This window comes from Corvus hawaiiensis, chromosome 6 (assembly GCF_020740725.1).
Source record: "Corvus hawaiiensis isolate bCorHaw1 chromosome 6, bCorHaw1.pri.cur, whole genome shotgun sequence".
Taxonomy (NCBI): domain Eukaryota; kingdom Metazoa; phylum Chordata; class Aves; order Passeriformes; family Corvidae; genus Corvus; species Corvus hawaiiensis.
Genome location: NC_063218.1, coordinates 64,718,519 through 64,738,839, shown reverse-complemented (window position 1 = coordinate 64,738,839; position 20,321 = coordinate 64,718,519). Strand labels below are relative to the sequence as shown.

Here is a 20,321-nt window from a genome sequence, read left to right as displayed (position 1 = left end):
GTGACGGCAGCGCGGCGGGGCGGCGGCGGCGGCGGCGGCGATGGCGGAGCTGCGTGCGGCGGGCGCGGGGCCCAGCCCGGCCGCGCCCCCCGGGCCCGCGGCGGTGCCCGCGGCCCCCGGCGCGCCCCCGGCGTTGCCCTCACCGGCGGCGAGCGTCGGGGCGGCACCGACACCGACGGCGGCACCGACGGCACCGACGGCGGCGGCGGGCGGCGGGGCCGGCGCGGGCGGCGGCGGCGGGGCCGGTCCCGGCTCAGCCCGCGAGGGTTGGCTCTTCAAGTGGACCAACTACATCAAGGGATACCAGCGCCGCTGGTTCGTGCTCAGCAATGGGCTGCTCAGCTACTACCGGTACGCACCGGGACCCGCCCCGACGCCCCCCGGGCCCCCCGTGACCTTGGGGCCGGGCTGAGCCCCCGCGGCGTGAGGAAGGCGGGTCTGGGCCCCCCGCACCGAGTTGGGGAGCGCTTGGTGCCCCCGGTGCCAGCTGGGAAGGAGGGCGGCTGTCACCTCCCTCCCCCCGCGGCTCTCACATCCCTGTCACCGGGGATGTCACCTCCCGGTCCCCGGGATTGCCACATCCCTGTCGCCGTGGGTACTTGAGGGGGTGGCGGGGGTCTGCACCCCCTCAGCCTCCCGCTGCTCCCGGATCCCGCTGTCCCTCCCAGCAGCTGTTCCCGGTGGCCTCGTGTGTTGTCACCCGCAGGGACACCTGAGCCCGGCCGGGGGGGGCCTTGTCCCTCCATTATTGATGGGGAACCGGAGCCTTCGGCAGCTGCCGGCTCTGGTTACACCGCCGGCGGCGGAGGGGACACCGGATTGGGGGTGTCCCGGCTGGATGTCACCTCTGTCACGCGGTGACGTGGAAGGGGAGTGCCAGCCCGGCGCGGCCTCGCTGGGACTTCACCTTCGTCCCGGGCCGTGCCAGGATCCGGGAGGCACCGGATCCCTGAGGCCACTCCCGGCGGCTGTGGATTTGTCCCCCCACAGAGCGCCATCCCCAGCCTTGGCCCTGCTCCGGCGCCAGCAAACCCTCCCTATTAATAGCCCTGGCTGGCGGACCGGGAATGCCGAGCCCCCTGCGTGGCCCCTGGAGAGCTCATCCCGGGGATCCCGGCCCTGCCCTTCCCTCACCGTGGCCTTCCCGCGCAGATCCAAGGCGGAGATGGGTCACACGTGCCGCGGCACTATCAACCTGGCCACGGCCAACATCACCGTGGAGGATTCCTGCAATTTCATCATTTCCAACGGCGGGGCCCAGACCTACCACCTCAAGGCCAGCTCCGAGGTGGAGCGGCAGCGCTGGGTCACCGCCCTCGAGCTCGCCAAGGCCAAGGCTGTCAAGATGCTGGAGGAGTCAGGTATGGAGTTCCTGGATCCGTGGCAGGGTGAAATTCCAGGGCTCAACAGGACACAGGGTAGGACTCCACTGGCCCCAGGGCAGGATCCCTGTGCCCTCAGGGTGAAATCCCAGTGCTCAACAGTGCCCAGGGTAGGATCAGTGTCCCCAAGGTGGGATCCCAGTGCCACACAGGCAGCAGCAATTCCAGGACAGGATCCCAGTACCCCACGGGACCCAGGGCATGATATTAGTGTTCCACAGGACTCAAGACAGGATCCCAGTGCCCCCAGAGAAGAATCCCAGACCCGCAGAGCACAGGATCCCCAGTGTCCCCAAGGCACCATCCTAGTGACCCCAGGGCAGGATCACAGGGCAACATCAGTGCCCTTAGGGCAGGCTTCCAGTTCCTCACAAACCCAATGCCCCCAGGGCAGGACCCCAGTGCCCTGGGCAGCATCCCAGCAGCTCCAGCAAGAAGGTTTGGAAGGGGATGGCTGTGTCCATGCACGTGTGACCACAACAGCCTGGCTCCCAACAAACAGAGTGTTTGGGAGCCCTCGGGGATTTGGGGATCCTGCCATGCCCCTCCTGGCAGCCTCACCAGCAGCCCCTGGCGTGATGTGACAATCCCACACTCCCTGTCCCTTCCCGCCCGCAGACGACTCCGGCGATGAGTCGGTGTCGCAGACGGACAAGACGGAGCTGCAGAACACCCTGCGGATCCTGTCCAGCAAAGTGGAGGACCTGAGCACCTGCAACGACCTGATCGCCAAGCACGGCACGGCCCTGCAGCGCTCCCTCAGCGAGCTCGAGGCCCTGCGGCTCCCTCCGGACAGCACGGACAAGATCAAGCAGGTCAACGAGCGGGCCACGCTCTTCCGCATCACCTCCAACGCCATGATCAACGTGAGTCGCCGTCCCGAGGATTCCGTAGCGGGGAAAGGCCCTACTTCCATGCTGAGCGCTGTTTTCCCACAGGCCTGCCGGGATTTCATGATCCTGGCGCAAACGCACGGGAAGAAGTGGCAGAAGTCGCTGCAGCAGGAGCGGGATCAGCGGATCCGGCTGGAGGAGACGCTGGAGCAGCTGGCCAAGCAGCACAACCACCTGGAAAGGGCTTTCCGGGGTGCCACGGTGCTCCCCGCCAGCACGCCCGGCACCGGAGGCTCCAGCAAAGGTGGGGAGGGACAAGTGTTCTGCCCAAGTGTCCTCCAGATGTTTCCCGGCATTTTCCGAGCAAGGCTCTGCCTCTCTCACTCCGCTGATCCCGAGGGATGTGTCTGTCCCATCTCACCCGTGTAGCCAAGTGATTCTGGCATCCACAACAGGGTCCAGAGTGGCTCCTCTGTGCCTTATCCGACACCCCTCGGAGCTGGGGTGGGGTGTGACCCTCACTCGGCTGGTGGTGACAGGGGAGCCTTCAGCGGGAACCTGGGAATGATGTCCCTTCCTCACCAGCCCCATCCCCTTTCCCAGATCTGTGCTGCCCCGCCAAAGGTGACCTGAGTGATGAGGACGACGACAACAACGAGTTCTTTGATGCCCCGGAGATCTTCCCCATGCCCGACATCATGGGCCACAAGTGAGTTTTGGGGGAGAGGGGGATCCCCTCGCTGCTCTGCCCTGCTCGGGAACATTCACCCCCTTTCCCCTCTTCCCAGGAGAACCGGGAGCAACATCAGCGGCACCAGCAGTGATATCAGCCTGGATGAGCAGGTGGGATGGGTGGTTTATGGCTTGGGGGTGCCCCAATTCCTGTGGAAGTGTTTTGGGAGGGGGTCACAGGGACATAACAGCCTTTGTCTCCCCTCTCTCCAGTACAAGCACCAGGTCGAGGACACCAAGAAGGAGAAGAGAACCCGCATTCCCTACAAACCCAACTACAGCCTCAACCTCTGGAGCATCATGAAGAACTGCATCGGGAAGGAGCTGTCCAAAATTCCCATGCCAGTGAGCACAGACGCAGCCGGCGGGTGGGTGCGGGGCACCCTGGAACCCCCTTTTTTGGTGTTCTTGACCCGTTTCCCTCTTCCAGGTGAATTTCAACGAGCCGCTGTCCATGCTGCAGCGGCTGACGGAGGACCTGGAATACCACGAGCTCCTGGATCGGGCGGCGCGGTGCGAGAGCTCCCTGGAGCAGCTGTGCTACGTGGCCGCCTTCACCGTGTCCTCCTATTCCACCACCGTCTTCCGCACCAGCAAACCCTTCAACCCGCTCCTGGGGGAAACCTTCGAGCTGGATCGCCTGGAGGAGAACGGATACCGCTCCCTCTGCGAGCAGGTGCAGCCGGCTCCTCTCTCCCCCCGAGGATGAGCCTTTCCTGGGCCGCCGGGATGGCCGGCACTGAGCTGTCCCCAATCCTGTGTCCAGGTGAGCCACCACCCGCCGGCAGCCGCCCACCACGCCGACTCCAAGCATGGCTGGACGCTGCGCCAGGAAATCAAAATCACCAGCAAATTCCGAGGGAAATACCTCTCCATCATGCCTCTGGGTGAGCACCCCGGGAGCGTGTGGGGTTTTTGGGACTGCCCAAGGTTCCAGGCGTGGTTTCCAGCACAATTTCCCCTCCCTCAGGTACCATCCACTGCGTCTTCCACTCCTCCGGCAACCACTACACGTGGAAAAAAGTGACGACCACCGTGCACAACATCATCGTGGGGAAGCTCTGGATAGACCAGGTGGGAAGTCGTGGATGGGAGGTGTATGGAGGCGTGGATCCCTGGGGAATAGAGCATGGGTGGCTCTGACTGTCTCCTCTCCTCTGCAGTCGGGTGAGATCGAGATCGTCAACCACAAGACAGGGGACAAGTGCAGCCTCAAGTTTGTCCCTTACAGCTACTTCTCCCGGGACGTGGCGAGGAAGGTAGGGACACGGAGCCGTGCGACAGCCCGCGCTGCTCGTGACCACGGTGTGTCCTGATCCAGGCTGTCCCCTCTCCCGCCAGGTGACCGGGGAGGTGATGGACCCGTCGGGAAAGGTGCATTTTCTCCTGCTGGGCACGTGGGATGAGAAGATGGATTGCTACAAGGTCCAGGTGGGAACGGGCGACAACGGAGCCGAGGCGCGGCCGCGAGCCCACGAGGCCGAGGACAGCCGGCTGCTGCTGTGGAAGCGGAACCCGCTGCCGTGAGTGGGGAAAACGGGAGCAAGGCGTCTCCAGGAGCAGGGATGTGGGGCTGGCGCCAAGTCCCGTTCCTTCCCATGCCGTAGGAAGTACGCAGAGAACATGTACTACTTCTCGGAGCTGGCGCTGACCCTGAACGCGCCGGAGAACGGGACGGCCCCCACGGACAGCCGGCGGCGCCCGGACCAGCGCCTCATGGAGAACGGCAGGTGGGACGAGGCCAACGCCGAGAAGCAGCGGCTGGAGGAGAAACAGCGGCTCTCCCGCAAGCGCCGTGAGGCCGAGGCCGCCCGCGCCACCGAGGACGGTAAGGCGGGGCTGCTGGACAGGAATGTGCCCCCTCGGTGTCCCCCCCAGGCCCTGACCCCGCTGTGCCCGCCAGGGACGCCCTGTGATCCCTACAAACCGCTGTGGTTCGAGCGGAAGAAGGACCCGGTGACGCAGGAGCTGGCGCACGTCTACAAGGGGGGCTACTGGGAGAGCAAGGAGAAGCAGGACTGGAGCTTGTGCCCGGATATTTTCTGAGCCCGGCGAGGAGGAGGAGGAGGAGCGGCGGGGGGGGAGGGATGAAGGCCGGGACCCCCCCGTCCATCCGTCTGTCTTAACTGTGTGTCCCCGCGCCTCGCCGTGAGCGCCGGCCGGGCTTTGCCTTAGCCCACCCAAACTGACCTTGGGGAGCAGGAGCCAACACAGCCCCGCCCCAGATCTGTGCTGGAGCGGAGTGGGGGGGGTCCCTTCGTCCCACCTACCTCCTCGGCACCCTGGGGTGGGGGGCACGGCCGCCCCCGGGGTGGGGGGCCCTGGGGAAGGCGCAGCGGGGCGAGCCCAAGGCTGGCCTTGGTCTCCCCCCCCTCCCCTTTTATTCCCGTTCCCCTTCACCCCCAAGAGTTTGGGTGCTTTTGGGGTCCGGGGGGGGCCAGACTCCCCCCCCAGCCTGTTCTATAGGTGTATATTATATATATGTAGAGAGCAATCGGGGTCCCCTTCTCCCCCACAGCCCCCGGTTTGGGGGGTCCCCACCCTCCCCGGGGCGTCCCCCACACGTGGGGACCCCCCATGAGGTGCCTTCCCTGTAAGTTTAGGGCAGGGGGAGGACCTGGGTTTTGGGGGGGGGGGGGGTCTCTCCAGGGCACAGTGGGACCCTTACACCCCCAGACACTACAGGGGTGGGGAAATGCGCTGTGGGGGGAGTCTCTGCACCCCTGAACCTGAAATTGAGGCCGTTTGATGCCTTTTTATTTTATTTTTTCCTTTTTTTGGGTTGGTTCTTTTTTTTGTCTCCAGAAAAAGAACTAAATTAAAATCTGTGAATGCCCCAACCCTGTGCCTGCTCTGTGGGGTCGGGGAGGGGGTGCAGCCCTTCCCTGCGACTGAGTTTTGGGGGGATCCTCTACTCCTGTGGGGATCTGAGTGGCAGCACCCAAACAGGGACTTGAACCCCATTCCTGGGATTCTCCAGGTGCCACCTTGTCCAGTCCCCAGGCTCTGCTGCCCCGTGGTGGGTTGAGGGAGAATGGGAGGCGTCCCCTGGTGTTCCCCACAGGATTTGGGGTGCTGGGGAACCCCTGGGTGACTTTTGGGAGGGACCTTTGGCCTGTTCCCAGGGTCCCCTGTGGGCCGGGGGGCTTACCTGGTCTGTGAGGCTCCTGGGGACACATACGTGATGGTGGGCGGGGGGTCTGAGCGGCCCTGGGATCCCCTGGGGGCACTTCCATGGGGCGGGGATGTCCCAGGGGATCGTGAGGACCCCCGGGAGTGACGCAGGACCCCCCCCATGCCCTTCCCGTCCCCATGGTACGTGGCCTCTGATTGGCCAGCTGGCATGAGAGGCGCATGTTGATTGGTCGAACCCTCGCGCTGATTGGCCAGTTGGTTTGAGTGCCCGTTCTCGGAGGGCAGGCATTTTCCCGCCCGCCTTGGATTGGAGCGTTCTGATTGGTTGGCCGACCGCAGCGCGTCAGATCCAGCCAATGGGAGGGCGCGGCCTGGCCCTGGAGCCGCGGCCCCCGGCAGCCCCCCCGCTCCTTGTCCCCCTGTCCCCTCTGGGGCCCCCCCCGTCCCCGGCCCCGGGGGTGGCTCGGGTGGCCGGGGGCGACACCGACCGCGCGCCCCTCCCCACAACCACCGGACACATTCCTCCAGCCCCGGTCAAAGGGGTTTATTGGGTCCCCCGGCTTCCCCCGGCCCTGCCACCCCCCCCGGTGGCTTTTGGGGTCGGGGGTCTCTACCCCATTCCCAGGTGCTCCGCTCCGCCTGTTCCCTCTGAACCCTGATGCTGGCAGAGCTCCCGAGTCGGCTGGCCGGGCAGGGAGCGGCTGAGGAGGGGCTGAGGGGTCATCCGGGGGTCCCCTCCTGCCCGGTGGCTCCGTTACCGGGACGACAGCATCATCACGAACTCTGCGGGGCGAGGAGGGCACGTCAGGGCAGCCGGGGCCCAGCCCCTGCCGCGGCCCCCGGGGAAGGAGGGATCCCCTCACCATCGAAGTCCACGTGCCCGTCCCCGTTGAGATCCACGTCCTGCAGGATCTCGTCCACCTCCTGTGCCTTCAGCTGCTCCCCCAGCAGCGCTGCGATGGCCTCGCGCATCTCGGCCGTGCTGATCTCCCCGTCCCCGTTCATGTCGAACTGCGGCGCCCACGGGGTGGGGGTCACCCTCCCGCTGGCACCCCCAGCTCCCTGTGGTCACTGTCTGCTCTGCGCTTGTGGTCACCCCGTGGTCATCGTTTCCCCACAGTCATTGTCTCCTCCTCCCTGTGGTCACCCCGTAGTCCCCCATACGGTCACCATCTCCCCATGGTCTCCCCGTGATCACCATCCCCTTCACGTCCCCATCATCGTTGTCCCCACCAGGCTCTTTCCAGAGTCACTACCCCCACCCCCCATGGTCCCCTCATGGCCGCGGTGCCCCTGAGGAGGGGACGCCACGCCCGCTGTCCCCGAGGCGGCCGCCGTACCTCGCGGAAGGCGATCTTGAGCTCCCTCACGCCCACCATGTGCGCCGTCTCCTCCCGCAGCTTCGGGCCCATCATCTGCACAAAGTCTTCAAAGTCCACGCGGCCACCCACTGCCATGGGAAGGGGACACCCTCAGCACCCCGGTGACCCCCTGGTCCCCTCCCCGGCCCCCCGACCCCGCTCACTCCTCATCTTGATGTGCTGGGAGATCTCGATGAGCTCCATCTCAGTGGGCATGTACCCCAGCGTGCGCATGCAGGCACCCAGGTCTTTGTAGCTGATGTAGCCATCCTGGTCCGTGTCGAACTCCTTGAAGGCGTCCAGCAGCTCTGGGCGTGGCCACGGGTGGGGACAGGGAGGACACTGTCAGGTGTCGAGGGTCACACAGACACCGTGTCACCCCGGGGCAGGTCCCTTCTTGGATGTGGGAGACCCCTCCATGGCCACATCCCCACGGCAGATCCCTCCATGAGGACATGCCCCCCATCCCCCTAGGCCCTGTTCCCACCCCAGATCCCTCCACGAGGACATGCCCCCCATTCCCCTAGGCCCTGTCCCCACCCCGTCCCCCCTGCTCACCATCCAGCTCCTCCGGTGACAGGTCCCGCTCCTGCATGGGGCACACAGAGGGGGTGACAGCTGAATGAGACCCAGCTCCGTGTCCATCCCCCCCCCGCCCCCCCAAACCTCGGTGTCACCTTTGTTAAGCATGGGCCAAAATTAACTCCAGCGGAGGATTAGTGGGATTGGAGGCAAAGCCCCGCCCTGCCCCGTGCCTGCACCCCCCACTTGCCCTGCCCCGGTCCCTGTGTCCCACCTCCTGTCACCCACCCCAGGGGTGTCTCACCCCAGGACCCCCAGGCTCCGGATGGGATGTGCCGGGTAGCCACGGATGCTGCCGAGGGGGTTCTTACCCCAGAGGTGGGGGGACAGCATTTTCCCCCTGCCCAGAGCTCGGCTGCCCCTGCCCAGGTTGTCCCCTCGGGATGTCCCCTCTGTCCCCAGGGCGCTGGAGTGTCCCCAGCACCCCTGTGTCCCACCTATCCCCACGATTCCAGGATGTCCCTGACTGTTCCCAGTGCCCCATGTCCCCTTCATCCCCAGGTTTCCAGGCAGTCCTTGAGCCCATTTCCACTGTTCCCAGGCCCCAATCCCTGGGGTCCCAGAGTGTCCCTGTCTGTATCCCCACTGTCGCCATCTCCTTTCAATCCCCAGGGACCCGGAGTGGCCCTGACCTTGTCCCCAGTGCCCAACATCTCCTCTGTCCTCAGGATCCTGGAGTGTCCCAACCCCATCATCACTGGCCCCATGTCCCCTCCATCCCCAGGGTTCCAGAACATTCCCATTGTCCCCATCCCACTGTCCCCAAGCCCATCCTCACTGCCCTCTTCACCTACACCATCCTGGACTGTCCCCATCCCCATCCCCACTGTCCCCATGTCCCTTCCAAGGCCAGGGTCCTGGAACAGCCCCACCGTCCCCATCTCCACTGTCTCCATGTCCCCATGTCTCAAATGCTCCACATCCCCTCCATCTGCAGGGTCCTGGACTACTCCTGTCCCCACGTCCCCATCCCCAGGGTCACAGAGTGTCCCTGACTATGTCCCCAAAGCCCCTATCCCCCCTCCATCCACAGTATCCTCGACCATCCCTGTCCCCATCTCCACTGTCCCCACATCCCCTCCATTTCCAGGGTCCCTCCATCCCTACCCTCACCTCCCATGTCCCCCTCGCGGTGTCCCCACCTTGCCGAAGACGGTGTTGAGGAAGGGGGAGTAGGTCTTGGTGGCAGCAGCGTGGGGGTCCACGGGACCCTTCTTCCCACTTTTCTGCCCGTGGCCGCCGTGCCGGGACTCGGAGCCGGAATTCTTGGAGGCCGGGGGACCGCCGTCCTCGAGGGCTTTGGGGGGTTTCTCCCCCGCCTCGTGCCCCCCTTTCCCCTTCTGCGGGGGCTCCGTGTCCTTGGGGGTCCCCTTGTCCCCGCGGGAGCGTGGCATGGGGCCGGGGCCGGGTGGGCAGCGGGCGGGCAGGAAGCGGGACCCCGGGATGGCCGAGGCGGAGGAAGGAGCAGGGAAATCCTCTTACACCCCCCGTGACCCCCCCAGGCTCCCCCCGCCGTGGGCCCGGCAAGGCAAAGCCAATTAGCGGTGATTAATGGAAGGAAACAGCCACGGCCACCGGCCCCCGACACAGCCACGCGGCCACCGCAGCCCGGCCACCGCACAGGTCCCCACACGCGTCCCGCGGTCACCCACCGAGGCCCGGAGTCCAGTGGTGACATCCCAAGGCCACCAGTGTCCGCAGACCGACCCACATCCCGGGCGGTGACACCCCAAAGCCACCACAGCGTCCCCAGACCACCCCACATCCCCAGCGGTGACACCGCAAGGCCACCACAGTGTCCCCTCAGCCGGCACCTCTCCCCGAGCTCCCGCCACCTCTGAGGTAGGTCCTACATTCACTGTCCCCCCAGGATGGGGACTGGTAGCGTGTCCCCAAGGCATTGCAGACTGGATGGGCACAGGGGGGTTCGGAGGGGAGGGACACCCCACAATGAGGGCAGGGGAGGCCCAGAGGGTGACCCTGGCTGCTGTGTCACCCTGAGGCGACACGGCGGGGCGACACTGGTGGGGGTGGCAGCCTGTGTCACTCGCTGCCACTGCCCCTGCGCCACCCGCCACTTTCACCTCTGTGCCACCCACTGACGCTGTCCACGGGGACCGTACCCCACGGGTGTCCCTGTGCAGGGGGTGCCCCCGTGTCCCCGCAGGGTTCCGAGCCCCCCGGTCTCATCTCTCCCCCCCTCCCCCCGCCCCGGAGCCGCGCACGCGCGGGGCGGCCCCGGTCACTTCCTGCCCCGCCCCCGCCGCCGCCGCCGCCGCCGCCGCTCCCGCCGCCCCCGACACCGGCACCGGCACCGGCCCCGGGCACCGACCCGCCGGTGAGTGCGGGCACCGGCACCGGGCACCGACCCCCGCCGGGCACGGCCCCCGTCCGCCTTCCCGGGGGAAGCCCCCTCCCCGTTCCCTGCGGGGCCACCCCCTGTCCCTGTCCCCGTCCCCATCCCTATCCCTGTCCCCATCCCCGTCCCCATACCCAGCGGGGCCTCCCCGTCCCCTTTCCCGTCCATGTCCCTAGCCCTGTCCCTGTCCCCATTCCTGTTCCTGTACCAAGCGCGGCCACCGCCGGCCCCATTCCTGACCCCACCCCCGTCCCCATCCTTGTCCCTGCCCTCGTCACTATCCCCGTACAAAATGAGGCCACCACTGTCCCCCTTCGCGCCCCCCATCCCTATCCTTGTCCCCATCCCTTTCCCTGTGCCAGACCCCATCCCTGACCCCGTAGCCAGCAGGGCCACCCCTGTGCCCGATCTGTTGGAGCTGTCCCTGCACCCCTTTCTATCCCCACCCCTGTAGCCAGCAGGACACCCTTGTCCCCGTCCCCATCCTGAATGGGACACTCCCTGTCCTCCTCAGAGCCCCCATTCCTGGGGTGCTTCTCGAGTTCCCTCCAGGGAGCTGGGCAGGGACAGGGGTGTGTGCCCCAGTTTCTGCCTCCTGGGAGTGGCTGAGCCGCCCTTTACCAGGCTGGGGGACAGCGACAAGCCCAGTTCAGGGGACACCCCGTTCCCAGGCCACCTCCCTGGTGGCCCTGCCTCCCATTTTGGGGTGTCCCAGCCTGCCTGACCGCGGGCCGGGGTGCTCCCCAGCCATGTCGTTCCGGAAGGTGGTGCGGCAGAGCAAATTCCGGCACGTGTTCGGGCAGCCGGTGAAGACGGAGCAGTGCTACGATGACATCCGTGTGTCCCGCGTCACCTGGGACAGCACCTTCTGTGCCGTCAACCCCTCCTTTGTCGCCATCATCGTGGAGGCCAGCGGCGGCGGCGCCTTCCTCGTCCTCCCCCTGCACAAGGTGACAGCAGGGTGGTGACACGGGGGAGGGGAGGAGGCTTGTGCTGGTGGGTGACCCCCTCCCTGCTGTCACTTTGTCCCCAGACCGGGCGCATTGACAAGTCCTACCCCACGGTGTGCGGCCACACGGGCCCCGTCCTCGACATCGACTGGTGTCCCCACAACGACCACGTCATCGCCAGCGGCTCCGAGGATTGCACCGTCATGGTGAGGGGTGGCCCGGGATGGGCCTGGGGGGGTGGCAGGGGTCACCCCGCTTTGTCACTGTCCCCTCTGTCCCCTCAGGTGTGGCAGATCCCGGAGAACGGGCTGAGCCAGCCACTGACGGAGCCAGTGGTGGTCCTGGAGGGCCACTCGAAGCGCGTTGGCATCGTCACCTGGCACCCCACCGCCCGCAACGTCCTGCTCAGCGCGGGTACGGGGGGGACACGGCAGGCACGGGGAGGGGGCCGCGCGGCCGAGGTGACCCCCGCTGTGTCCCCCAGGCTGTGACAACGTGGTGCTGATCTGGAACGTGGGCACGGCGGAGGAGCTGTACCGGCTGGATGGGCTGCACCCTGACCTCATCTACAGCGTCAGCTGGAGCCGCGATGGCTCCCGCTTCTGCACCGCCTGCAAGGACAAGAGCGTCCGTGTCATCGACCCCCGCCGCGGCACCGTGGTGGCCGTGAGTGTCCCCACCCCCCCGGGGGGCCTGTGTCACCAGGGCGCGGCCCTGCGCTGGTTCCTGGGCGGAGTCCCCTGCTCCCTGCTCTCGTCCCTTGGTGCACCCCGTTGTCCCGTGTCCCTTGGGTGTCCTTGTCCCCTGGTTCTCCCCGCTGTCCCCTGTCCCTCGGTGCCCGTCCCCGGGGTGCTGCGGGTGCCGGTGACGGCCGTGCCCCCCAGGAGAAGGAGCGGGCGCACGAGGGGGCCCGTCCCATGCGCGCCATCTTCCTGGCTGACGGCAAGATCTTCACCACCGGCTTCAGCCGCATGAGCGAGCGGCAACTGGCGCTGTGGGACACGGTGAGTGGCACCCCGGGAGTCCCCCAGGACCATTTGGGGGACCCCCGTGTGCCTGACACCTCACCCCACCGCAGGAGAACCTGGAGGAGCCCATGGGGCTGCAGGAGCTGGACTCCAGCAACGGGGCTCTGCTGCCCTTCTACGACCCCGACACCAATGTGGTCTACGTCTGTGGCAAGGTACGGAGCCCCCCACCCCACTGGTGGCACCCCCGGAGCCAGGGACCCTCCTAACGGTGTGTCCCCAGGGGGACTCGAGCATCCGGTACTTCGAGATCACGGAGGAGCCACCCTACATCCACTTCCTCAACACCTTCACCAGCAAGGAGCCCCAGCGGGGAATGGGCTGGATGCCCAAGCGCGGGCTGGACGTCAGCAAGTGCGAGATCGCCAGGTGGGCACAGGGACGCAGGGGACAAGGTGAGGGACCGCCAGACCCCCCCACCAAACCCTCCATGACCCCCTCTGCTCCCCCGGCAGGTTCTACAAGCTGCACGAGCGCAAGTGTGAGCCCATCATCATGACCGTGCCAAGGAAGGTCGGTGGGGATGGGAGTGGGGTGGGGATGGGAGTGGGGTGGGGATAGGGGAATTTGGCATGGGGGGACCCAGTAGGGCTGGTGGGAGTCTCCAGGGGGGACTGAGAGGGGTCACAGGGCAGGACATGGGGCTGTGGGGGGGTTCCTGGGCAGGACGTGGTGACTGGGTAAGGGGTCCCTAATCAGGCTGTGTGGGGGTCCCTGTGGGGTGCGTGTGTGAGGTCCCTGAGCAGGACACAGGAGCGATGGGGGGGGTCCACGCGTCTCTCTGGGGGTCCCCCTGAGGACGCCACCCCTCTGACCCTGTCGGGGGGGCAGTCTGACCTGTTCCAGGACGACCTGTACCCGGATACGGCGGGCCCCGAGGCGGCCATGGAGGCGGAGGAGTGGGTGGCGGGGCGCACGGCGGGGCCCGTGCTGGTGTCCCTGCGCCAGGCCTACGTCCCCAGCAAGCAGCGCGACCTCAAGGTGAGCCGGCGGTCACTGCTGCACGACGGCCGCGCCACCACCGCCGCCACCGCCACCACCGGGGCCACCACGCCGCCCCCCACGCCCCCCACCGCCCCTGCGTCCACTCGCTTCAGTGCCCCCCCGGTGCTCGGCTCCGGCAACACCACGGTAAGGGGGACAAAGGGACAAGGGGGAAAGGGGGAAGGGGCGGAGGGGTGTGGCCGCTGTGGGTGTGGCTCTGCTGGGCGTGTCCGTGCGGGCGCGGCTGACGGGGCTGTCGCTCAGGGGGGCCGCCTGGAGGAGGTGCTGCAGGAGGTGGCGGCGCTGCGGGCGCTGGTGGCGGAGCAGGGCCAGCGCATCTCCCGCCTGGAGGAGCAGCTCAGCCGCCTCGAGAACGGCCACGTGTAGGGAACCCCCCAACCTTCAGGGACCACCGCCCCAGGGACCACGCCTGCGCCCCAGGGACCCCCCTGAAGCATCCCATCCCCCTGGGGTGCACCCCCTTGCCCCGCTCCGGGCCCTTCTCCCACTGGGGGGCTGGCTGCCCCTCTGGCAGCTCCCCACTTCCCCCCGTTGCCTTACTGGGTGCTGCCCCCCCAAATCATGGACCATTATTGCCCACCCCCGTTCGTCGGGCTGGGGGTTGCTCTTGGGATCAAAGATTACCCCCTGCACACCTCAATCCCTGTGTGGGGTCTCCCCCGTTTCCTATAGGGCAGGGCATGATCTGCCTCCTTCAACTGTGACATATTGACCCCCTTATATTTTGGGGGTTTTCTCCCCCTTCCTCCTCCTCCTTGCATCCCCCCTCTCCCTTCCAGTGCAGGGTCAAAAACTATATTTTCACTCCAAATAAAGGATTTATAAGAAAAGCTGTGGTCGCGGGGGCCACCTGGGGGGTGACAAAGTGGGGGCAGGAAGGCGCAGCAGTCACGGGTGGGAGCTCGGCGCCTCGGCAGGAAGTGGGGGGGCACAGGGCGGCATTTTGGGTAGCGGGAGCTGGAGGGGGGTGCAGCGCTCGGCCTCCCCCCGCTCCGGCACATCCGCTGCGGGGGCAGGAAGTTGGGGGGGGCTCCCCCATCTCGGAGCGTGCCCGCGGCATCGGGACCCGCTCTGGCTGCACCCGCTGATGGTGAGCACCCCAAAAACCGGGCGGGGTGGGAGATTGGGGGGTGGGGGATGGGTGGGGGGAGTCAGGATCAGGGAACCGGGGTGAGGTTGTGGTGGGAGTGGGAGGGTAAGGGGGGTATGGAATGTTTGGGGGGCAGGTTGGGGGATAAGGGGAGTACAGTGGGGTTGGGGGGCAGGCTGGGGGGGTTCAGGGGAGCGTGGGGAGGGTCAGATATCGGGGTGGGTTTGGGGGGGGCTGTGCAGCCACATTGAAGGCTGTGAGTGCCGGGTTTGGGGTGCCCTGGGACTTTGGCAGGGGGTGCTATGGGGCTGCAGCCGTGTGGGAAGGGGCGAGTTGCGCTGGGGGGCTCTGGGGGGGCTTTGCAGCCATGTGGGGCGGCAGGACCTGCTTCCTCTCCCCCAGCACCTGCAGGTGCTGCTGCATTCGCCGCCCACAGCTTCCTTCCCCAGGGGTAACATCCCCCTCCCGCTCCCCAGCCCTTGTCCCGTGCTGCTGCACCTTGCCCCCTGTCCCCGCTGCCCTTTGCCCCAGCCCTTCCCTGCATTCCAGCTCTGGGAAGCCACGTGCCGGGCACGCAGCGCTGACCTTGCTGCCCTCACCCACAGGCTGGCCCGCGGTGGCACCCGCTGCTGCTGGCACTGGCAGTGCCGGCTGAGGCCGGGGTCCCCGCGGGGACCCGCAATGACCAGGCGGTGGCTGCCCTGCTGGGCCTCCTGCTGTGCCTGGCACTGGCACTGGCGCTGGCCTGGCACCACCTGTGCCGCCTCTCGGCCGGCCGCTACCACCCCCGGCCCCTGGGCCGCCGGGCGCTGGAGCTGCTGCGGGGGCAATGGCACCGGCTGCGCTCACCGGAGGACCCCGCCGTGGCCCTCGGGGACGGTGACGGGGAGGTGGCTGTGCGGGACGAGGAGGAAGAGCTGATGCCCTGGAGCCTGGAGCGGCGGCCGGAGCAGGAGGAGGAGGAGGAGGAGGATGAGCAGGAGGAGGAGAAGGAGGAAGATGAGAAGGAGGAGGATGAGGAGGAGGCCGAGGCAGCTCCGGAGGGCGGGGAGAGCCCCCTGACCGGGGGGAAGGTGGCGGGGGGCAGCGCTGAGGCCCTGCTCAGTGACCTGCACGCCTTCTCGGGGACAGCGGCCTGGGGGGACGTGCGGCCACACGTCACCGCCTTGTGATGCCATCGTCCTGACATCACCACCCCGTGATGTCACCTCCCAGTGATGTCACCTCCCAGTGATGTCACCACCCCGTGATGTCACCACTCTGTGATGTCACCTGCCCGTGATGTCACCACCCCGTGATGTCACCTCCCTGTGATGTCACCACCCCGTGATGTCACCTGCCCGTGGTGTCACCACCCCGTGATGTCATCATCCCGTGATGTCACCTCCCTGTGATGTCACCACCCCGTGATGTCACCACCCCGTGATGTCACCTGCCCGTGGTGTCACCTCCCTGCCAGCAAAGGGACCCCTTCTCTGTCCCCTGCCTGCCCCCAGCCGAGGCTCCCGGTTGGCTGCAGGGGCCTGGGCACTGACCAATAAAAGCAGCTCTGCCTGGATCGGGGGCGTGGTTTGCAGAGGTGGGCGGAGCCAATCGGAAGGGCACGGCAAAGGGGGAGGTGCTTGGTAAAGGGGCGGGGCATCACAGAGGGGGCGGAGCCTGCACCCTCCCCTGGTGGGGCAACCCCCCCACCCTCCCAGTGGCCCCCCCAGGTCCCCCCAGCCCCAGCACAGGGACCACCACAGCCTCAGCAAGTCCTTTAATTCGCACACATCCAGCAGCGGGGCCACGCCCCTAGGGGGGGCCACACCCCCAAAGGCCACGCCCCCACAGGGGCCACACCCCCGAAGGCCACGCCCACGGGGGGCACACCCCTGGGGGGCCACACCCCTGGGGGTTCCTCCCGTGCCCCCAAACCCGGCGGGCAGGGGGCTGTGCCGGAGGGGGATGAGCCCCCCGGAGCACAAGCAGCACCGTGGGGTCCCCCCCACCCCATGGGGAGCACCAGGCCCCCCCTCCCCAAAACCCCCCACCCTCCCCATCCCTACCTGGGCACCCGCCCCCGGCCCCCCTTCTGCTTCTTGGCCCCCCCCGAGGGTTTGATGGGCAGGGGGGCCGTGCCCTCGGGCGGGGGGGGTTGGGGGGGCCCTAAATCCATGGGGTCTCCTGGAGCCACCGGCTTGAACGCCTCGAAGGGGGAGAACTTCACAGGGCTGCAGGGGGGACACATGAGGGGGTGAGTGGGGCACCCACGGAGGGTGAGGAACGGGGGGCAGCCAGTGCCCACAGAGCCCCTTCCCCACCCCTGGAGGCACCAACCCACCCCATACTCCATGAACCTCCCCTACTCCCTCTTCCCTATCCCGACTCCCTCACTCCAAGGCATCCCAAACCCTCACCCCGCTGCCCCCACAGTCTGTACTCCCAGGATGGGGTGCAGGTTGAGCCCCCCCACACTGCACCCCCAGCACTGTCCCCTGCCCCCACCTTGGCGCCCACCCTGAAACCCCCACCCCAAAGTGCCCCCGGCCCCCCTGTGCCCGGCTACCTGACGGGGGTGCGGGGGCTGCTGTTGAGGCGCCGGGGGGAGCGCACCTTGGGCTGGAAGGAGAACCCCTCCTTGATGCTCTCCAGCACCGAGGGGGCCACGTAGGTGAAGCCCTGCGGGTTTGGGGGTGTCAGTGAGGGGGGCCCGGGAGCACCGGGGGTCCCCCACCATGGCTGTGCCCCCCCTTACCAGGAAGGCCTGGTTGGCGCTCTCGCTGATGGCAGCATCGTCGGGGCTATCCACGGGGGTCTGGCGGGTGAAGCGGGTGTCGAACTGGCTCACGTCCTCCTCCGACTGCTGCGGGGCACATGGCGGCTGCTCCCACGGGGCTCCCCGAAACATCCCCAGTCTCCCCCTCCCCAACCCTCAGCCCTCCCCATACCAGGCAGGGTTTGAAGGGGGGGTCCAGCCTGCGTGCCAGCAGGTCCTCCCAGTTGATGTGGCGGAAGAAGGGCTGTTTCTGTGGGGTTTGGGGGTGTCAGGCAGCATCGGGGGGGTCCCCCAGCACCCCCTGCCCCCCCCTGTACCTGCACATCGGCTGCGTCACCGGGGCCACCCCCGACCCGCTGGCTGGGGTTCCGCTTGAGGAACTGGAAGAGCAACAGGGATAGAGATGGGAATGGGGGGTGTTCAGGGAGGACCGACATAAATAAGGGTGGGCGGAGGTGAGGATAATTTTGGGGGGGGCCACCTTCTTGAGGAGGTCATGAGCGTCGGGTGTCAGGTAGGGCGGCAGCACCAGCTTTCCCTTGAGGATCTTGTCGATGGTCTTCTTGCGGTTCTCGGCGGTGAACGGTGGCTGCGGGGGGCACCGGGGGGCCATGAAGAGCCAGGCGGGCCAGGAAGGCTCGGGGGCAACCCCCCACCCACCCAGGGATGCCCCCCCAGTCCCCAGGGAGGAAGGAGCAGGAGCGGGACTTGCCGATCCGGTGAGCATGTCGTACATCAGGGCACCCAGGCTCCACCAGTCCACCGCCCGGTTGTGCCCGCTCCGCACCAGGATCTCGGGGGCCCTGGGGGGTGCAGAGGGGGCCCTGAGCGGGTGGGGGGCCAGGAGAGACCCCCCCAAATCCCCCCCAGTGCTGCATCCACCTCACATGTACTCGATGGTGCCGCAGAAGGTGTGGGTGACAGCTCCGTCGTGGATGGACTCCTTGCACAGCCCGAAGTCTGTCAGCTTGATGTGACCTGAGGGGCGTGGGGGGGTCAGCACTGCCCACAGAGACCCCCCAAGCTCCCCAGATCCCCCACCCCCAAACCCACCTTGGCTGTTGAGCATTATATTCTCTGGCTTAAGATCCCGGTAGATGATCCCGTGGGAGTGCAGGTGACCCAGCGCCAGCGTGATCTCGCTCAGGTAGAAACTGCACCGGCATCGGGGGGGGCTGTGAGTGGTGTCGGGGTGCCCACCCCCCATCTGCACCCACCACCACCACATCCCTACCAGGCAGTGTCCTCCAGGAAGATTCCTTCCCGCTCCAGCTGCATGAAGAGCTCTCCACCTGCATTGAGAGCCCAAGAGGGACCTTCCTGAGCCATCCTTGGACACACTTTGATCACCCCGGGACCATCTGAGTCATCCTGGGACACCCTCAAACCGCCCCTGGACCCCCTGAGCCATCCCTGGACACTCTCCCTGGACGCTGGGACACGCTTTAACCATCCCTGGACAGCCTGAGCCATTCCTGGAACCCCTTGAGCCATCCCTGGGACAACTTGTAGCCATCCCTGGGACCCCCCAGAGCAACCCCCGAGCCATCCCGCACCGCTGAGGCACTCCAGGATGAGGTAGAGCTTGCCGCCCGTCTGGAAGGCGTAGATGAGGTCGACGATGAAGGGGTGCTTGACGGCCTCCAGGATGTTCCTCTCCGCCCGGGTGTGCGCTGTGTCCTTGGCGTTGCAGGCGATCTTGGCCTGGGGGGCAGGCGGTGAGCGGGGGGGGCTCCCCGGGGGGTTTGGGGGGGCCGGGGCGGCCCTACCTTCTTCAGGACCTTCATGGCAAAGATCTTCCCCGTGTTGGTGCCCTGCACTTTGCGCACCTGGAACACCTGGAAGGACAGGCGGGGAAGGTTGGGGAAGCCGTCAGGGAGAGCCGGACCCCCCCCTCCCCTCCAGAGCCTCCCCAGCCCCGCCGTGTCCCCACCTTGCCGTAGCCACCCTTGCCCAGGACCCGGAGCAGCTCGAAGCAGTGGGGGCCGATGTGCTCGGGGCCGTTGTTGACGCTGCTCTCGGAAATCTCGATCTCTTCGTAGTGTCCCACCGGCCTGGCGGGAGAGGGGGTGAGCGGGGACAGCCTGTCCCCTGCCTGTCCCCCACACAGGCTGTCCCCCACTTACTCCAGGCCGTTCCCCCGGGGCTCCAGCTCCATCTCCTGCGGGAGGGAACTCGCGGTCACAGGTGGGCAGCGGGGGAGTAGCAGGCAGGGGACGCATGGCAAGGAGGGGACGCATGGCAGGAAGGCGAGACACAGCAGAGAGAGGACCCACGGCAGGGAGGGGACACATGGCAAGGAGGGGAGCCCCGGCAGGCAGGACACGGGCACGGCACGGGCAGGACGCGGGCAGGACACGGCAGCGCGGGGCGAGGCAGCGCCGAGCCGGCCCAGCCGGATGTTTTGGGGCCGAGGCCGGGCCCTGCCCAGCGGGAGCCGCCCGCTGCCCTCTCGGGATCCGCAGCTGCCCCCGGTGCCCCGGCGCCCCGTCCCCGCGGACAGCCCGGCTACGCCTCTGTCCCGCCACCAGCGGGACCCTTGTCACTGCCCCTGTCGCTGTCCCCCCAAGCCCCTGCCCGCCGTCCCCGGCACCGAGCGGACCCCGCGCAGCCCCGACACCCCCGGTCCCGCTGTCGCCACCGCGTCCCGGTGCCGCTCACCGCCTCCACCGCCCGTCCCGCTCCCGGTGCCCCCAGTCCCCGCGGCGCCCCCCGCCCCAGCCGCCGCTGCCGGGCGCAGCCCCGGTGCCCCCCCCGCGCCCCGCTGTCGGCTCACGGCGCCCAGCTCGGGCTCGTCCCCGTCGCTGCCCTCCTCGGTCTCCAGGTCGATGTCGAACACCCCCGCCATGACGGCGCCGTGCCGGGACCCCCGGGGACCCGCCCCGGTGGCCACGCCCCCACTTTAGGCCACGCCCCCGGCCACGCCCCCGCGCCGCCGCCTCGCCGGGACCGCGGGGAACCCGCGCTGTTGGCCACGCCCACCGACCACGCCCCTCCCGCCGGCCACGCCCCCTCCCGCGCGCGTCACCGGGGCGTCCCCTGCGCGGGTGACACGGGGACGGGGGGTCCCCCCTGCCGGGGGACACGGGGACGGGGGGTCCCCGGG

General features: G+C 67.7%; 5 protein-coding genes across 5 annotated transcripts; 3 read left to right on the top strand and 2 right to left on the bottom strand.

The window, feature by feature from the left end:
* The first annotated feature begins 37 nt into the window (after window positions 1-37).
* On the top strand, window positions 38-5,783 carry LOC125327295 (oxysterol binding protein). The gene is made up of 13 exons (XM_048306699.1): window positions 38-351; window positions 1,153-1,361; window positions 2,001-2,248; window positions 2,321-2,519; window positions 2,819-2,924; window positions 3,004-3,058; window positions 3,161-3,292; window positions 3,378-3,623; window positions 3,714-3,834; window positions 3,918-4,021; window positions 4,111-4,206; window positions 4,289-4,470; window positions 4,555-5,783. Exons 1-13 carry the CDS (start codon window positions 41-43, stop codon window positions 4,991-4,993), a joined length of 2,448 nt encoding a protein of 815 aa, XP_048162656.1. The 5' UTR covers window positions 38-40; the 3' UTR covers window positions 4,994-5,783.
* An 828-nt stretch (window positions 5,784-6,611) lies between these two features.
* On the bottom strand, window positions 6,612-9,500 carry CABP4 (calcium binding protein 4). Its single transcript, XM_048306826.1, has 6 exons — window positions 9,168-9,500; window positions 8,002-8,032; window positions 7,608-7,751; window positions 7,423-7,532; window positions 6,946-7,093; window positions 6,612-6,865 (listed from the first exon to the last, which is right to left on the bottom strand). The coding sequence occupies exons 1-6, from the start codon at window positions 9,417-9,419 to the stop codon at window positions 6,837-6,839; spliced, it is 714 nt and encodes a 237-aa protein (XP_048162783.1). The 5' UTR covers window positions 9,420-9,500; the 3' UTR covers window positions 6,612-6,836.
* An 811-nt stretch (window positions 9,501-10,311) lies between these two features.
* Window positions 10,312-14,197, top strand: CORO1B (coronin 1B). Its single transcript, XM_048306729.1, has 11 exons — window positions 10,312-10,363; window positions 11,132-11,334; window positions 11,418-11,540; window positions 11,619-11,748; window positions 11,819-12,000; window positions 12,219-12,338; window positions 12,413-12,517; window positions 12,586-12,731; window positions 12,818-12,875; window positions 13,194-13,493; window positions 13,611-14,197. The coding sequence occupies exons 2-11, from the start codon at window positions 11,134-11,136 to the stop codon at window positions 13,731-13,733; spliced, it is 1,488 nt and encodes a 495-aa protein (XP_048162686.1). The 5' UTR covers window positions 10,312-10,363; window positions 11,132-11,133; the 3' UTR covers window positions 13,734-14,197.
* A 116-nt stretch (window positions 14,198-14,313) lies between these two features.
* LOC125327386 (protein tyrosine phosphatase receptor type C associated protein) lies at window positions 14,314-16,015 on the top strand. The gene is made up of 2 exons (XM_048306837.1): window positions 14,314-14,457; window positions 15,063-16,015. Exons 1-2 carry the CDS (start codon window positions 14,455-14,457, stop codon window positions 15,627-15,629), a joined length of 570 nt encoding a protein of 189 aa, XP_048162794.1. The 5' UTR covers window positions 14,314-14,454; the 3' UTR covers window positions 15,630-16,015.
* A 486-nt stretch (window positions 16,016-16,501) lies between these two features.
* On the bottom strand, window positions 16,502-20,113 carry RPS6KB2 (ribosomal protein S6 kinase B2). The gene is made up of 15 exons (XM_048306737.1): window positions 19,992-20,113; window positions 19,342-19,376; window positions 19,149-19,269; window positions 18,985-19,053; window positions 18,772-18,919; window positions 18,450-18,507; window positions 18,269-18,369; window positions 18,103-18,193; window positions 17,928-18,018; window positions 17,697-17,804; window positions 17,533-17,595; window positions 17,388-17,465; window positions 17,195-17,302; window positions 17,006-17,118; window positions 16,502-16,670 (listed from the first exon to the last, which is right to left on the bottom strand). The coding sequence occupies exons 1-15, from the start codon at window positions 20,061-20,063 to the stop codon at window positions 16,502-16,504; spliced, it is 1,425 nt and encodes a 474-aa protein (XP_048162694.1). The 5' UTR covers window positions 20,064-20,113.
* Between the last annotated feature and the right edge of the window lie 208 nt (window positions 20,114-20,321).

Coding starts and splice junctions, on each gene's coding strand:
- CABP4 (XM_048306826.1), bottom strand. CDS start 9,419: ATGCCACGCTCCCGCGGGGACAAGGGGACCCCCAAGGACACGGAGCCC. Junction 7,533..7,607: donor CCAGCACATCAAGATGAGGA/GTGAGCGGGGTC, acceptor TTCCCATGGCAG/TGGGTGGCCGCGTGGACTTT. Junction 6,866..6,945: donor CGGGCACGTGGACTTCGATG/GTGAGGGGATCC, acceptor CTCGCCCCGCAG/AGTTCGTGATGATGCTGTCG.
- RPS6KB2 (XM_048306737.1), bottom strand. CDS start 20,063: ATGGCGGGGGTGTTCGACATCGACCTGGAGACCGAGGAGGGCAGCGAC. Junction 18,019..18,102: donor TGCGGCACCATCGAGTACAT/GTGAGGTGGATG, acceptor TGCACCCCCCAG/GGCCCCCGAGATCCTGGTGC. Junction 17,119..17,194: donor GCGCCAACCAGGCCTTCCTG/GTAAGGGGGGGC, acceptor CCAAACCCGCAG/GGCTTCACCTACGTGGCCCC.
- LOC125327295 (XM_048306699.1), top strand. CDS start 41: ATGGCGGAGCTGCGTGCGGCGGGCGCGGGGCCCAGCCCGGCCGCGCCC. Junction 3,624..3,713: donor ACCGCTCCCTCTGCGAGCAG/GTGCAGCCGGCT, acceptor TCCTGTGTCCAG/GTGAGCCACCACCCGCCGGC. Junction 4,471..4,554: donor TGGAAGCGGAACCCGCTGCC/GTGAGTGGGGAA, acceptor CCCATGCCGTAG/GAAGTACGCAGAGAACATGT.
- CORO1B (XM_048306729.1), top strand. CDS start 11,134: ATGTCGTTCCGGAAGGTGGTGCGGCAGAGCAAATTCCGGCACGTGTTC. Junction 11,541..11,618: donor CCGAGGATTGCACCGTCATG/GTGAGGGGTGGC, acceptor CTGTCCCCTCAG/GTGTGGCAGATCCCGGAGAA. Junction 11,749..11,818: donor CAACGTCCTGCTCAGCGCGG/GTACGGGGGGGA, acceptor TGTGTCCCCCAG/GCTGTGACAACGTGGTGCTG.